Source organism: Pistacia vera, unplaced genomic scaffold (assembly GCF_008641045.1).
Source record: "Pistacia vera cultivar Batoury unplaced genomic scaffold, PisVer_v2 Contig11, whole genome shotgun sequence".
Classification (NCBI taxonomy): Eukaryota; Viridiplantae; Streptophyta; class Magnoliopsida; order Sapindales; family Anacardiaceae; genus Pistacia; species Pistacia vera.
In genome coordinates, this window is record NW_022195137.1 from 612,984 (window position 1) to 629,584 (window position 16,601).

General features: G+C 34.5%; 2 protein-coding genes across 2 annotated transcripts; one reads left to right on the forward strand and one right to left on the reverse strand.

Annotated features, from left to right (window-relative positions):
- Nucleotides 1-8,599: 8,599 nt before the first annotated feature.
- LOC116138211 (E3 ubiquitin-protein ligase HEL2-like) lies at nucleotides 8,600-14,066 on the forward strand. Its single transcript, XM_031423935.1, has 7 exons — nucleotides 8,600-8,877; nucleotides 9,547-9,849; nucleotides 11,159-11,367; nucleotides 11,469-11,517; nucleotides 11,629-11,718; nucleotides 11,841-11,903; nucleotides 12,044-14,066. The coding sequence occupies exons 1-7, from the start codon at nucleotides 8,710-8,712 to the stop codon at nucleotides 13,679-13,681; spliced, it is 2,520 nt and encodes an 839-aa protein (XP_031279795.1). The 5' UTR covers nucleotides 8,600-8,709; the 3' UTR covers nucleotides 13,682-14,066.
- A 276-nt stretch (nucleotides 14,067-14,342) lies between these two features.
- Nucleotides 14,343-16,568, reverse strand: LOC116138997 (autophagy-related protein 8i-like). Its single transcript, XM_031424676.1, has 5 exons — nucleotides 16,416-16,568; nucleotides 16,223-16,278; nucleotides 15,948-16,000; nucleotides 14,741-14,859; nucleotides 14,343-14,632 (listed from the first exon to the last, which is right to left on the reverse strand). The coding sequence occupies exons 1-5, from the start codon at nucleotides 16,453-16,455 to the stop codon at nucleotides 14,514-14,516; spliced, it is 387 nt and encodes a 128-aa protein (XP_031280536.1). The 5' UTR covers nucleotides 16,456-16,568; the 3' UTR covers nucleotides 14,343-14,513.
- Between the last annotated feature and the right edge of the window lie 33 nt (nucleotides 16,569-16,601).

The following is a 16,601-nucleotide window of genomic DNA, read 5'->3' on the forward strand; positions in this document are numbered from 1 at the left end:
CAACCCATTTTCACGCCACTTCTCCTCCAAATCCTCTCAATTTCTTCACTTATTTTTCAAAAGAAATTCATAGATTTTGAGTATTTTTTAGTGGATTTTCAATCCCAAACATCTTTAGGTAAGATCCTTGTACTAAGAAGTGATTTTTAATTTTTTTAAAGTATTGATTTTGATGGTTTATGCTCATAGGATTTAAGAGGAAGAGAGTTTGAGCAAAGAAGATTCTTAAAGGGTTGAATTTGCTCATATCAAAGATAAGTAAATCCTACCCTAAGTATGATTTAAGTTATGTTGTGTAGAGAATTTTCTTTATGCATATATATGTGTTATATGTAGAATTGTTGATGGATTTAGTGTTGAATAATAATTAGAACCTATCCATGAGAAGTTGGGTTGGTGTATGTGATACTTGATGAATGTTTGGTTGAGATTTGGAAGAGTTGAAGTGAAAATTTTGAAGTGTGTATTTTGGGCAGATTTGGCGTTAATTATGGGGGAGTTTATTCCAAATTTTTGGTGGCCTAAAATAGAGATAGAAGTGTAGCCAAATTAGTGTTGATTTGTGCACATGAGTTGTTTGATGAAATGCCAAAGAGAAGTGCATGTATGAGTATGATTATGTATTACTTTGGGATGAGTTTGTAGATGGTAGAGAATGACATGTTTGCATTCCATAATGCATAATTGTATTTAAACATGTGAATTTAGAAAGAAATATAAGCATGAAACCATTTACATGCATACATATTCATAAGAGCATGAAAAAGCATTAAAATATGTTAAAGAGAAAATAGAAAAAAAATGAGAATATTCAAATATTCAAATCTGAAATTTTAGTTAAAGAAGTGTAAAAAGATAAAAAGAAGAGAAGGTTGTTGCGATGGGGAGCCCGTGAGTGACAAAGTCCCACATGCACGCCGTCTTTAGTGAGCAGCCTCAGAATTCAGAAAAAAGAATCGTACAGTCCGTTAGAAGTGCGTGTGGATGAGGACTGGACTCAGAATTAGAGAATTCACTCACACGGCCAGGGCTCCAAATCCATGCCTCAACCGAGTCCGATCGGCAAGAAAAGAAAGAATAGAAAGACTAGAAAAGAAAGAAAGAAATAAAGAATAAGAAACAGAAAACAGAATAAGAAAAATAGAAAAAAAAATGCATCATTTATGCATTTGTGCATTTGCATCATGTATATGCACAATACCATGCTCATTATCATGAGTAGTGAAAAATTAGAAAATTAAGAGAAAAGCAGCAAGCAAAACAGAGAAGGAATGAGAAATAATAGAGAAAGAACAGAGAGAAGAATAGAGAGTAATCGGGAGATGAGATGTAAGGAAAGAAAATTCAAAGTTAAGCAATGGAGAGAGAAGGGTAGCATAGCAGGTTTACTTACTGAGCAATTAGTGCTCACTCCGTTGTTTTCAATGTTTTTGCAGGTAATAAGTGAGTTGCGGTCGCTCGGAACGTCACGCAGCGGAAGAGTTGGGCTACACTGTCAAGTTGCTATTCTGAGTATATTTTATAAATATTTGTATATAAAGAAAAATTTAATATGGGCCCATACTTTATTACTCGTTTATATGTGTATTTTCATATATATATTTTTAATGAGTTTTATTGATTATTTTACGAGTATACTAGCTAAAAAGAAAGTATTACAGAGATTAGCTAACTCCAAACTATCACCTACCAACTACCATCTACAAACTACCGTATTAATTACAATATTCTAGCAAATACAAGAGTATTCTAGAAGGTTCTAAAGTGTCAGGGTGATGCACACCAAGAGTTTGATGAAATGCATGAGAGGAGTCACATTCTCACCCACCTAATCCTGAAAAGTCCTCGTCGACTCTTCGTGGAATTCTTGGGCCTTGTCTTTGAATTGCCACAATGCATCTTCGGGTTCCCTGTCTACCCGTCCACCTCACTCTCGTATGGACCCACAGTCACATGTGGATGCCCTTGCGTGGGCGCTTGGCGGGACATCGAAAGACGAATCGGATCTGCTCTGATAGCACTTATTACGGGCTAGGAGTTTCACACCCAAAAGGCTAACCTATTAGGTGAAGGGACTCCCCCCATTTATAAGCCCAGGACCTCCTAAATACGCTTCCGATGTGGGATTTATTACACTTAGCAATGCTTGATTGAGTGATTGTTTAATCAGTATATTGATATAATAATATGAATTATACAGTATAACTTTTTTATAGTTATATTCTATATAGGAATAATCTCTATGTAGTTATAAAAAAATTTAGTCCCAACTTGAGTCAATTATAAATAAGAATAAATTTCATATTGTAATAAGTTATAATTTTTCTATGTCTTATCTTAAGGAATTTGCCTTTACATAGTTTTGTATATTGAAAAAAATATATGTTATGTTACATTAAAGATTTGAGATGAAATAAAATATTTATATAAAGTTGTTTAGGACAATGATTTATGCTTTAAAGTTGTTACCACATATTTTATCTTGTGTATATGTAATAATATGCACAATAAGTCGCAAACATGGATACCTTTTGTTGAAGCCAAAATATTTTTAGCTTCTCAAACATGTTTAGATATTCTTGGCACAAAACTTTGGGTATTTCTGTATTACCATCCTCATAATCCAGTTAAAATATACATGATTTGTTGCTCATTTGGATGATTAAGAAAGACATTAATATCTATTTGATTAGTGTAGTAGAGTTGTCGAAGATCACTCAATTTTGGAATGACTATTTGATTTCATTTCTATACCAGGTAAATGCTATTAAAACAATAAATTGAAATCATGATACTAATAAAACATGAATTGAAATTCTAATACTGCTAAAACACGAATTATAAAATAAGAAATCAAGTAATATTTTACATCATGAAAGTAAATAAGAAATCCTGATACCACTAAAACAATGAATTGAAACCCTAATACTACTAAAAATGAATTGTAACCCCAATACTATTAAAACATGAATTATAAAATAAGAATTCAAAACAATAATTCTTGTAATTACACATCTGTTAAGTTATAATTTCCTCATAATAATAATTTTAGTTGGTCCCATAGCTATAGAGAAGGTCTACTGTATATAGTATTTTGTGTATTGATAATAACATGAATTATATGTATTATTTTGTTTCTTAAGTTTTGTGATTGTATTTTTAAAGTTTGCCACCCCAAGAACAGATATAGACTACAACAACTAAGCACAATCTTCAAATGATCAATTTTATTAGGAATTAATGAAAAGAAAAAATCAATTTGGCAATAACATAAAACTAAGTGCTAAAATTATACAATTTATTGAAAGCAGCCCACCCAATTATAACTTTTAAATTAAAAAAATTAAAAGTAAGAGTAATGCTACGGACACCGAATTTTTATACCGAAGGACATGGCAATCAGTTAGACGCGACTATGCTAGAGTTTTTGGTGAATGAATGGTCGTCGAACATTTATGGACTCTCTCGTCCATATTTAATGGACTCCTGTTCATATTATATGGATGCTGGTTCAAAAAATTTTAAAAGAAAAATCATGGACGCCCGTCCATCTTATATGGATGGGTGTCTATTTACTATGCTTGTCCAAAAAAATTTAAAAGCAAAATAATGGGCGTCCGTGATTATTGGACGACTGTTCACTTATAATGGACGCTCGTCCATGGGAAAATAACAATTGACTCCCGTTCATATATTATGGATGGAAGTCTATTTATTATGGACGGGCGTTCACCTAGAATGGACGCCCGGCCATTATTTAAAATAAAAAAAATTTAATTCAATGGACAGGCATCCATGTTCCATTGTTTGATTTAAAAAAATTTACAACGTTTGAGTCTCAATCCAAGAAGTAAATATGGCCATCTTTATTAAATTTTTGTCCATATTCAAAGTAGTTGGACAAATGTCATAAGAATAAGACATTAATCTTTTATCTATATTCAAAGTAATTAGACAAATATCATAAGAATAAGACACTAACTTAATTAGGATTCATTAAATAAATTTAAAATTTAAAAATTTTTAATATTAAAAGATGGACGCTATGGACGGTCGTCCTCATAAGAGGACGGGTGTCCATAAATAATTTAGGCTAAATTTTTTTAGTTTAAACTATGAACAGACGTATATTTTAAGTGGACAATCGTTTAAATAATATATATGAGAATCTATTTCAAATGAACGATAGTCCTATAATAATGGATAATCGTTTATATTTGATAAACAATTATTTATTCGTAAAATATTTATTAACATAATAGGTAGCTCGTCTCATTTAATAGACATGTCGTTCGTGTAAAAATTCGAAAGCGCCGGTGGCCATAGAATTTTTCTAAAAAGTAATGAATAGCATTTTTCTGAAAGTAATGAACATATTATGCTATTGCTTGGTGGACAAGTTTTACTTTTGCTTTATAATTAGCCTATCAAGGGTAGGACTCAGTTTGACCGACTGTAATAATATTTATTGTTCCCAAAAAAAAGTTATATCAAGGTTATTTGGGAGAAGTTATTCTGGAGCAGCAAGCAATACAGAGGCAGAGCCGGGCTTTGTAGATGGTAGAGAATGACATGTTTGCATTCCATAATGCATAATTGCATTTAAACATGTGAATTTAGAAAGAAATATAAGCATTAAACCATTTACATGCATACATATTCATAAGAGCATGAAAAAACATTAAATATGTTAAAGAGAAAATAGAAAAAAAAAAAAGAGAATATTAAGATATTCAAATATGAAATTTTAGTTAAAGAAGTGTAAAAAGATAAAAAGAATAGACGGTTGTTGCGATGGGGAGCCCGTGAGTGACAGAGTCCCACATGCACGCCGTCTTTAGTGAGTGGCCTCAGAATTCAGAAAAAATAATTGTACAGTCCGTTATAAGTGCGTGTGGATGAGGACTGTACTCAGAATTAGAGAATTTACTCACACGGCCAGGGCTCCAAATCCATGCCTCAACCGAGTCCAATCGGCAAGAAAAGAAAGAATATAAAGAAAGAAAAGAAATAATAGAAAGAAAGAAAGAAATAATAGAAAGAAAGAAAAGAAAGAAAAGAAAGACTAGAAAAGAAAGAAATAAATAAAGAATAGGAAACAGAAAACAGAATAAGAAAAATAGAAAAGAAAATGCATAATTTATGTATTTGTGCGTTTGCATCATGTATATGCACAATACCATGCACATTATCACGAGTAGTGAAAAATTAGAAAATTAAGAGAAAAGCAGCGAGCAAAACAGAGAAGGAATGAGAAATAATAGAGAGAAGAATAGAGAGTAATCAGAAGATGAGATGTAAGGAAAGAAAATTCAAAGTTAAGCAATGGAGAGAGAAGGGTAGCATAACAGGTTTACTTACTGCGCAATTAGTGCTCACTCCGTTGTTTTCAATGTTTTTGCAGGTAATAAGTGAGTTGTGGTCGCTCGGAACGTCACGTAGCGGAAGGGTTGGGCTACACTGTCAAGTTACTATTTTGAGTATATTTTGTAAATATTTGTATATAAAGAAAAATTTAATATGGGCCCATACTTGATTACTCGTTTATATGTGTATTTTCATATATATATTTTTAATGAGTTTTATTGATTATTTTACGAGTATACTAGCTAGAAAGAAAGTATTACAGAGATTAGCTAACTTCAAACTATCACTTACCAACTACCATCTACAAACTACTGTATTAATTATAATATTCTAGCAAATACAGGAGTATTCTAGAAGGTTCTAAAGTGTCAGGGTGATGCACACCAAAAGTTTGATGAAATGTTTGAGAGGAGTCACATTCTCCCCCACCTAATCTGGAAACGTCCTCGTCGACTCTTCGTGGAATTCTTGGACCTTGTCTTTAAATTGCCACAATGCATCTTTGGGTTCCCTGGCTACCTGTCCACCTCACTCTCGTTTAGACCCACAATCACATGTGGATGCCCCTGCATGGGCGCTTGGCGGGACATCGAAAGACGAATCGGATCTGCTCTGATAGCACTTGTTACGGGCTGGGAGTTTCACACCCAAAAAGCTAACCTATTAGGTGAAGGGACTCCCTCCATTTATAAGCTCAGGACCTCCTCAATACGGTTCTGATGTGGGATTTGTTACACTTAGCAATGCTTGATTGAGTCATTTTTTAATCAGTATGTTGATATAATATTATGGATTATACAGTATAACTTTTTTATAGTTATATTATATATAGGAATAATCTCTATGTAGTCATAAAAAAATTTGGTCCCAACTTGAGTCAATTATAAATAAGAATAAATTTCATATTGTAATAAGTTATAATTTTTCTATGTCTTATCTTAAGGAACTTGCCTCTACATAGTAATAATTATATGTATATTAAAAAAAAAAAAATGTTATGTTACATTAAAGATTTGAGATGAAATAAATTATTTATCTAAAGTTGTTTAAGACAATGATTTATGCTTTAAAGTTGTTACCACATATTTTATCTTGTGTATATGTAATAATATGCACAATAAGTCGCCAACATGGACACCTTTTGTTGAAGCCAAAATATTTTTAGCTTCTCAAACATGTTTAGATATTCTTGGCACAAAACTTTGGGTATTTTTGTATTACCATCCTCATAATTCAGTTAAAACATACATGATTTGTTGTTCATTTGAATGATTAAGAAAGACATTAATATCTATTTGATTAGTGTAGTGGAGTTGTCGAAGATCACTCAATTTTGGAATGACTATTTGATTTCATTTCTATATCAACTAAATGCTATTAAAACAATAAATTGAAATCATGATACTACTAAAACATGAATTGAAATTCTAATACTACCAAAACACGAATTATAAAATAAGAAATCAAGTAATATTTTACATCATGAAAGTAAATAAGAAATCATGATACCATTAAAACAATGAATTGAAACCCCAATACTGCTAAAAATGAATTGTAACCCCAATACTATTAAAACATGAATTATAAAATAAGAATTCAAAACAATAATTCTTGTAACTACATATCTATTAAGTTGTAACCTCCTCATAATAATAAATTTAGTTGGTCTTATAACTATAGAGAAGGTCTACTGTATATAGTATTTTGTGCATTGATAATAACATGAATTATATGTATTATTTTGTTTCTTAAGTTTTGTGATTGTATTTTTAATGTTTGCTACCCCAAGAACAAATATAGACTACAACAACTAAGCACAATCTTCAAATGATCAATTTTATTAGGAATTAATGAAAAGAAAAAATCCATTTGGCAATAACATAAAACTAGGTGCTAAAATTATACAATTTATTGAAAGCAGCCCACCCAGTTATAACTTTTAAATTAAAAAAATTAAAAGTAAGAGTATTGCTACGGACACCGAATTTTTGTTCCGAAGGACATGGCAACCAGTTGGACGCGACCACACTGGAGTCTTTCGTCAATAAATGGTCGTCGAACATCTATGGATGCCTGCCCATATTTAATGGACTCCCGTTCATATCATATGGACGGATATGGACGCTGGTCCAAAAAATTTTAAAAGAAAAATCATAGACGCCCGTCCATCTCATATGGAAGGGTGTCTATTTACTATGCTGGTCCAAAAAATTTTAAAAGCAAAATAATGGGCGTCCGTGATTATTGGACGACCGTTCACTTATAATGGACGCCCATCCATGAGAAAATAATAATTGACTCCCGTTCATATATTATGGATGAAAGTCCACTTACTATGGATGGTCGTTCACCTAGAATGGACGCCCGTCCATTATTTAAAATAAAAAAATTTTAATTCAATGGACAGGCGTCCATCTTCCATTGTTTCATTTAAAAAATTTTGCAACATTTGAGTCTAAATCCAAGAAGTAAATGTCGCCATCTTTATTAAATTTTTGTCCATATTCAAAGTAATATGACAAGTGTCATAAGAAATAAGACATTAAATTTTTGTCTATATTCACAGTAATTGGACAAATGTCATAAGAATAAGCCACTAATTCAATTAGGATTCATTAAATAAATTAATGCATTAAATAAATTTAAAATTTAAAAAATTTTAATATTAAAAGATGGATGCTATAGATGGTCATCCTCATAAGAGGACGGGCATCCATAAATAATTTAGGCTAAATTTTTTTAGTTTAAATTATGAATGGACGTCCATTCTAGATGAATAACCATTTATATAATATGTACGGAAGTCTATTTCAAATGAATGATTATCTTATAATAATAACTGATTGTTCATATTTAATGAATAACCGTTCATTCGTCAAATATTTATTAACGTGATATGTAACTCATCTGATTCAATAGACAAATCGTTCAGAATAAATATTCGATACAAAAGCATCAGTGCCCATTTTTCTAAAAGTAATGAATAGCATTTTCTAAAAGTAATAACATATTATGCTATTGCTTGGTGGACAAGTTTTACTTTTGCTTTATAATTAGCCTATCAAGGGTAGGACTCAGTTTGACCGACTGTAATAATATTTATTGTTCCCAAAAAAAAGTTATATCAAGGTTATTTGGGAGAAGTTATTCTGGAGCAGCAAGCAATACAGAGGCAGAGCCCGGCCAAAAAAAAAAAAAAAACCGACCCTTCTCCACATCACTTCTCTCGAAACATCAACAATCGCTAATCTGCATACGAAAATTCGGATTACGTTGCTGTAGATATTTATCTCGATCATTAGCTTGTGTTTTAGTGGTGAAATTAGGGTTTAATTGAGAGAGATGGACGATAGTTGTGCGGTGTGTGCAGATACTTTGGAATGGGTGGCGTATGGACCGTGCGGTCATCGGGATGTGTGCTCAACCTGCGTGGCCAGGCTCCGTTTTATTTGTCATGACCGCCGTTGCTGCATCTGCAAAACAGAGTGCAACGTTGTTTTTGTCACCAAGGTCACTTAGGGTTTTTCATTAATTGTTATTTCAATCAGATTATTTATTTCCCAATTCGTATTTCACGATTGATCTTTTAATTGAAATTAATCGCTACCTGTTTGCCATAGTGAGTTAAAGTTATCGTTTGAGTTCAATTTTACAGATTTATTCATGTTGTTTCAGATCATAATCTCACCTATTGCGTCAAAGTAAACCCTATAAAGACATAATTTTATTGAACAGTTTTTGTGATGTTATTTGGTTCTTAGTCAAGGATTATATAGTTTACATATTCAGCGGGATTTTCTTGACATAATGATTAAAGTATACATGATGCCTTTTAGCATTGAGTTAAAACTGGGAATTGCTATACTATGATTATGATATAGTAAAATATTTGCATGAAAAAGTCTCCTATAATGTTTAAGTTCTTATTTTATGTAATTCAACGCGACTGACGAATGGTTAGTAGTTTGAAAATGATACTGAGACTAGTACTTGTGCTCTTTGGCACTTAGTTGGATGATTATTTCAATGATATTGAGGTCTTTATGACTGTTACTGCGAGTAAAAACTAGAGTTGAATTCAGATAGCTGTTCCTGGTTTAACTTCGTTGATGTAATTGAATCGATGTTACCTTATTATCAGTCACATTATTAATTTCTTTGCTGATTTCTTTATATCAGGCTATGGGTGATTATACGAAGATGATAAGTGACTTTTCAGTCCTGCCCTCTGAATTAAGGGAGGGCCGAGTAGGGCCATACTGGTACCATGAGGACACACAAACATTTTTTGATGATGTGGATCACTACAAAATGATCAAGGCAATGTGCCGGCTTTCATGCAATGTTTGCGATAACATGGAGGAACAAGCAATTGATGGGGCAAAGCGGCGGGCAAAGTTTCGGAACATTGAACAGCTTAAGGGTCATTTATTTCATAAACATAAATTGCTTATGTGTAGTTTGTGTTTGGAAGGACGAAAGGTTAGATTTTTATATTTTGCATTTTATAATATACTTTTCCCCTTAGAAAGGGCTGGCAAACACAATTCTGGTCACACATTTGCTAGTTTCTGTTTTGCTCGCAATAATATACTTGGGGCCCCTCTTAATGCTCCTTAAGAAATGATAATTGTCATGTTATATCTATTAAACCTTAAAGCTACCCTCTTTATATTTTCTTGGTTTTTTATGGTCTTAATGTTAGTTTTTTTCAAGGTTAGAGCCAAGAATTTCTTAGGGAGGGCAACTTTGAATAATAATAAGACAAAAAAAAAAGAAAAAAAAGAAAAAAAAGAAAAGTGAACTCTTTGAGGTAGGGGTGCAGTCGAACCGAGTAGCTAGCGAGCTACTTGGCTTCGACTCGTCACAAGCCCAGGCTCGACTCGTTAAATACTGAGTCGAGACCGAGTTCGAGTTTTGAGTACAGCTCATTTACTATTTTGAGCCCGAGTTCGAGTATGATGGTGTTCGACTCGTTGGGCTCGCGAGTTTGGGAAGCTCGTGTAAAATAGGAAGTTTTGAGAAGACATGCCATGGTTGCTGTAAGAGAAAGAGAAAGGCGTTTGAGAGAGGGAGAAAGTGAAGCTCGCAAAGGAGGTAAGGTGGCTGGTGCTAGTAACGTACTTTCGGGTTTTGTTTGTTTGCTCAAGTCAGGATGAAGTGATTAATTGTATGTGAGAAAGAGAAAGGTGAGTGAGTTGAGTTGTGGTGGGACATAGAAAAATTGTAGAGAGGATGAAGAAAAAGAGAAGAAGAAGAAAGAGGAAAAAAACTTAAAAAAAAAGGATTTAGTTTGAGAGAGAGAAGAAGAAGACGAAGATGAACTGGAGAGAGGGAGAAGAAGATGATTAAGAGGAAAGAGAAAAGGGAATGCTTGTTTCAATTACCGGAAAGAGAAAAGAGATTGATTCAAGCCTGGACTCGGCTTGAGCTTGGCTACTGTTCAAGCCAAACTCGAGCCAAGCTCGAGCTATTTGTGAGTGCTTCGAGCTCAAATGCCCCAAGCTTGCCGAGCTTGAGCCACCCATATCCAAAATCGAGCCGAGCTCTAGCCACCCACTACTCGGCTCGGCTCGGCTCTAGTACACCCCTACTTTGAGGTTTGACCAAATATGGGTTCTAACTTTTCATACTACATGGGATTTCAATTTTGACCGGAACACTGTTAGCATTTCTTCAACTAAATTTTTATGCAACATCTATGTAATACCCAGCTGAAAATACCTTTGTATTCAAGTCTTTATTTTTTTGGATTCATGATTAACTGAACAACTTGATTTGAATTATACAGGTATTTATTTGTGAACAAAAGCTATATACTCGAGCACAACTGAATCAGCATATAAAAACAGGTGATTCAGATGTGGATGGAAGTGAGAGTGAGAGAGGGGGCTTCATGGGGCATCCTATATGTGAATTTTGCAAAACCCCGTTCTATGGGGATAATGAGCTGTATTCACATATGTCTACAGAACACTACACCTGTCATATATGCCAAAGGTAATGCATGCTCTTTTGATGAGAACTTTAATGATTTATGATATGTTTTCAAGATATCTAAAAGCTCAAGTGATTTTTTGGCTGTTCTTTGTGTGATGCAGGCAGCATCCTGGGCAGTATGAATATTATAAGAATTATGATGACCTGGAGGTATGATAAATTCTCTCTTTTCTGGTTGTGGATGGGAAATGATGATGTGCTTCTTCATCACTGTTTTTGAATTGAGGATATTTGTTAACTGAAGTCTGTTTTTTGTTGCAGATTCATTTCCGCAGGGATCATTTCCTGTGTGAGGATGAAGCTTGCCTTGCCAAAAAATTTGTTGTCTTTCAATCTGAAGCAGAAATGAAGGTGAATTCTTAGACCTTATGAATATTATGCTGTGTGATTTATTTGTTGTTTGGGTAGACTTATCACCATCTTTTTAGTACATTCAACTTCAAAAAACTTAAATGAACTCCTTTCATTTTCAGAGGCATAATGCTATTGAACATGGTGGGCGTATGTCTCGTGCAAAACGTAATGCTGTTCTTCAGGTACACATATGATCTTTTATGTTAGTGTGGAGGGTCTGATTCTTCATTAGTATCTTTTGATCTCATGCTGCTTTTATTTTTCTAGTATATAAGTTGCGTTCAATTCCCTTTTTTTTAATAATTTAATTTTTGTGTATCAGATACCAACAAGCTTTCGTTACCATCGAATTAATGAACAAGATCATCGTCGTGGAAGGAGTCGGACATTTCATCGTGAATCTTCTGATGATCAACTTTCCCTGGCAATACAGGCAAGTTTGGAGACTGTTGGTGCCAATGGCTCATCTTATGATCCATCTTCATCCAGTGGTCAGCTAGTCTCAGATCTCAGAGATACAGACAATATTGACCCGCTCATCCAGCCTTTTGAATTATTAGCTACTACGGATTCAGAACCTTCAAGATACCTTCAAGCCTTGGGGCAAAACCCAAGGACAGCACCGCTAGAAGAATCTTCCTTTCCTCCCCTCCCCATGGCTTCCAGCGGCAGTCAACAAAAGCCAAGAAATACAGGTTTACCCAACAATACCATGGCAGCACATCTCCGACGCAAAAATAACAGGAAAGTGACTGTTCTCCACTCAGGTCAAGCATGGCCATCGACTAGTCGTGGCCAAGTGCAGCAATTAAATAACTCAATCCAACTTAGGCCTACAGCCAATGTTGCACCTGTAACAACATCATGGAGTTCTGGTAGTGGGCCTACACTATCAAGTTATGCAGCTTCTACTGAAACCAAGGCTCAGGCTCGACCGATAACAGTTCATGGACTTGTGTCATCTAGTTCACAGACAACTTCTGGCAATAGCAGTAGGATAAGCCACTCTGCTTCAGCCCCCAATCTTGCTGATAATGGATCACTAGAACCTTCTGTATCTGATTTCCCACCAGTTTCTGCAATGCAAATGCGAAAATTGCCCTTAAGTAATCAGCCTCCACCAAAGGTGGAGAATGTTAAAGTTGCAAACAGATCTTTGGTAGAAAAGATGCGTGCTGCCCTTCAATATGATGAAGAAAAATATTCTGCTTTTAAAGACATATCTGGACAATATCGACAAGGTTTGATTGACACAAAAAGATACCTGGAAAATGTGCACGAATATGGCCTGTCACATTTAGTTCTTGAGTTGGCTAGTCTCCTTCCTGATGCTCAGAAGCAGAAAGAGCTAGTTGAGACCTACAATGCTAGTTTGCGAGGCAGTGATGGGCAAGAGAATGGTTGGGCCCATGGCAGTTCACAGTGGAGAGAGACTAATGGCCGTAAAAAAGGTAAAGGTAAGTCTTTGGGTACTGAACAGAGTAATTCCAAAGATACGTTAGCAGATAAAGGGAAGTCTCTTGCTAATGAACTGAGTAATTCGAGGGATACTTTAGCAAATAGTGTCATAAGCAGTGTTCGAGAACTGCAATCAAGTTACAAGCCTTCAGAAGAAGAGGTGGAGGTGCTATCCAAGGATGGCTACCGTGCAACTAAAGGCAAATCAAAGGTACTTGTCAACGAGAGGGATCAGAATGATCTGTCATCTGCTGGTGGTCGATTAAATCAAATTTTGGTAGATGGGGGTGGTGGTAATAAGCAAAGAAAGAAAACCTCGAAGTTCCACAGAGTGCGGCTTGGTGATGGCTCTATGGCAACTCTTTTGGATCTTAAAAATTCAGATCCCAATCCTGATTCTGACCCATTGGATAACAGGTTAGATGGCAACCAGAACCTTGCTGAAGGATTGCCGGTACGTGGTGTTTGGCGGAAGGGTGGAGGCCAGAAACTCTTCTCTTGAGCAATGGTTGAAGAAATCTTGAAAGCAATGGGGATTTCACTAGTGTGCTTCTTGTTTTCATGATTTCATCCCAAATTCATGTAGTTCATCTAATGTGAGTATCAAGTTGGGTTGGCATGTCTGGTTTAGCCGTTTCAGGTTTTGGATATTATGCAAGTTGGTGACTTGAACAACATGCCTGAATGGGTCATCTTCTTACGCATTATTTTTGACGTAATTGCAAGTGTTCATATAGACTACAGAAACAAGAATATGGTACAAAATTTGAAATTTTTGGTTTGTGCTTGACAGATCTATCTTGAGTTGTAGCATCATGATAGGGCTGCTTGTAACGTGTTACATATTTTTGTTTTCTGTGAAATATCACTAAGAATAATTTTGTGCCCGTGTTGAAGTGTGGACTCTGGAATTTCTTACGTTGTCTGGAGTCTAGACTCTGGATGTCTCCTGATGATTGTTGCTCTAACGGTAGCCGTTGATGCGGCAAGTATATTATTCTTTATTCATTTTGGATTTTGTTAAATGAAATGAAATCAATTGAGATATTTTTTATCTTTCTAGTCTCTTGAGTCCTAACAGCATAAATTATCGGTTAGTTTGAAAAAAAAAAAGGTTTGGTTTACAAGCGGAATTCCCGCATAACCACTTTACGGACAGGCACAAGAAAACGCAGGTTGGTGGTTATGATGTTATATGAGCACAGTAACACATTCCTCGGGTTCATACAATCTGCTGAATGAATGATGTCACACGGCATATATAATAGAGCACATCCATACACAATTGTACAGACTACAGAGAATAATACAAGGAATGCATCACTTTACAAAGTTTAATGATGTTCACAAGAATGACTTCCAGCATAACCAAAGGTCTTTTCACTGCTGTAGCACATATACAGAAATCCATCCTCATCCTTGAAGGTTTCATAGACCGAGTCCAGTAGAGTAGCTACAGATAACAGTCATAAATTAACATTTCAAGAGATTATCTGAAACAGAAAGTCATGCAATATAATATACAAAAGACAAAAAACACAAGATTTTGTTCAAACTTCACCTGTTCGAGGTAACGTATTCTTCACAAATACAAAGAGAGCTTTTCCGGGGGTCAGATGAAGCCTGCTGCTTAAGATGTGAATGAATTGTCCAATAGACATGTCTCGGGGAACCAGAAATCTATTATCAAATAACAATAGGAAACTAAGTTAAGTTGGTCAAGAAATTTTTTGGAAGAAGTTTTAGTTCCATAAAAGCTTCTATCCTTTCTCCTCTCCACATTAAAGAGCACAGCTACAATATTCAGAGAAAATTTGGCTAATCTAGACCCAACAGACAAGAAATTCAGAAAATACTTTAGGTCTCAGAAGTTTCTTTAACCAAAAATTGTTCTTCAATAACTTATTGAAGTACTAGATTTATCGTATTATGTAAATTTGGGCACCATTACCAATTACCATAAGTAAATTGCCACAATTCCAATTCTTTGAGAAATTAAAACAAAATAATTTTCCCTCTGTCGAATATGGAAGGATTAGATAACTGCAGCACTGCCTAATATCCGTAATTAGATTTGTTAATGCAATCCACTAATCATAGTATACACTAAAAACGATCCAAGAACTAGATCAGTGATTGAACAGTGAATTATCTATCTAATAAAAAACCACTCTACAGGATTATCTTTCTAATAAACAAGGCTATCAAAACTATGAAAGAACCTTTACTTCTCAAATAGCTCAACAATAATGTTCAGAACTCAGATGATACTGTACATATCAACACTTCCACCCCTATCTAGTTTATTTAAAAAATAAAAAAAAAAAACTCTTTTCTTTATCATTTTTAAATTTACAAATTTAAACCAAACCACTTTATGCCCTGATGAGTAGTATCCGATCACAAGACTTTTCATACAACACTAGAATATCCAATCAAGCAAAACTAACCAGTACCCAATATAAACACTTCAGAAAGAACCTCTTACATAGCAGGTTTGTTCGCAAATATAATCTATTCCATCAACTCGCCTATTAATCCTAGTCAAGCTGCTAATGACACAGCTGAGCAACCCATCAGAATACACTATCTTTCAACGACAAAACTTCTTAAAAGAGACATGCGGTGAACACAAAAATTTGACAATGTCGCTAGATACCAGAAAGACAGATTCACCCAGAGAATAAAATTCCAATTAACAAGTCCTATTGGACTAATCCTATAGTCAATATTTGTTTTGGGAATTTAAGCTGAAGCTGAAAACTTACTTTTTCTTTTCCATTTCAGGGAGGTCAGTTTTTGAATATCTCTCAGCAATTACCTACAAAACCATTACAAAAAGGTAAAATTAAAAATAAAAATAAAAGTCATATATTGATGCAATAACAAATGCCTAGCAATGAGTTATTATATTATTTTTATGCGAGAAGTTTGGAATGAATAATTGAATTTCCATTCGTCCGCGACAATACTGCTTGTTCTAAGTTAATCACCAAACAATCAGAGAAAAGTAACAGCTGGGGCTCTTCAATTGTGGACTTACGGGGACTCGATCGGCATATTTTGCAATAACATCGCGTGATTCTTCGTATCTTTGCCCTGAAATTTTTGCATATGGAAACGGAGGTCATAATTTATTTATTTTTTAAAAACAAACAAACAAACAAACAAACAGGTATATAGAAGACATAAGAGGAAGATTGTCTGTAAGCCTTAAAAAAAAGAAGAGAACGAACCAAACGTGAACTCATCTTTGAAAGATTTTGTCTTTCCCATGTCTCACCGTATGCAAAGAGAAAGATAGCAAAACGGATAGACCACCGGAATGGAATTATTACTTAACAGAAAAAGATGGAAGTATTTTGAGTAGTCAAGTAAGTTACGGGATCGGATAGGATTCTAATTAATGAATTTTAAATTTA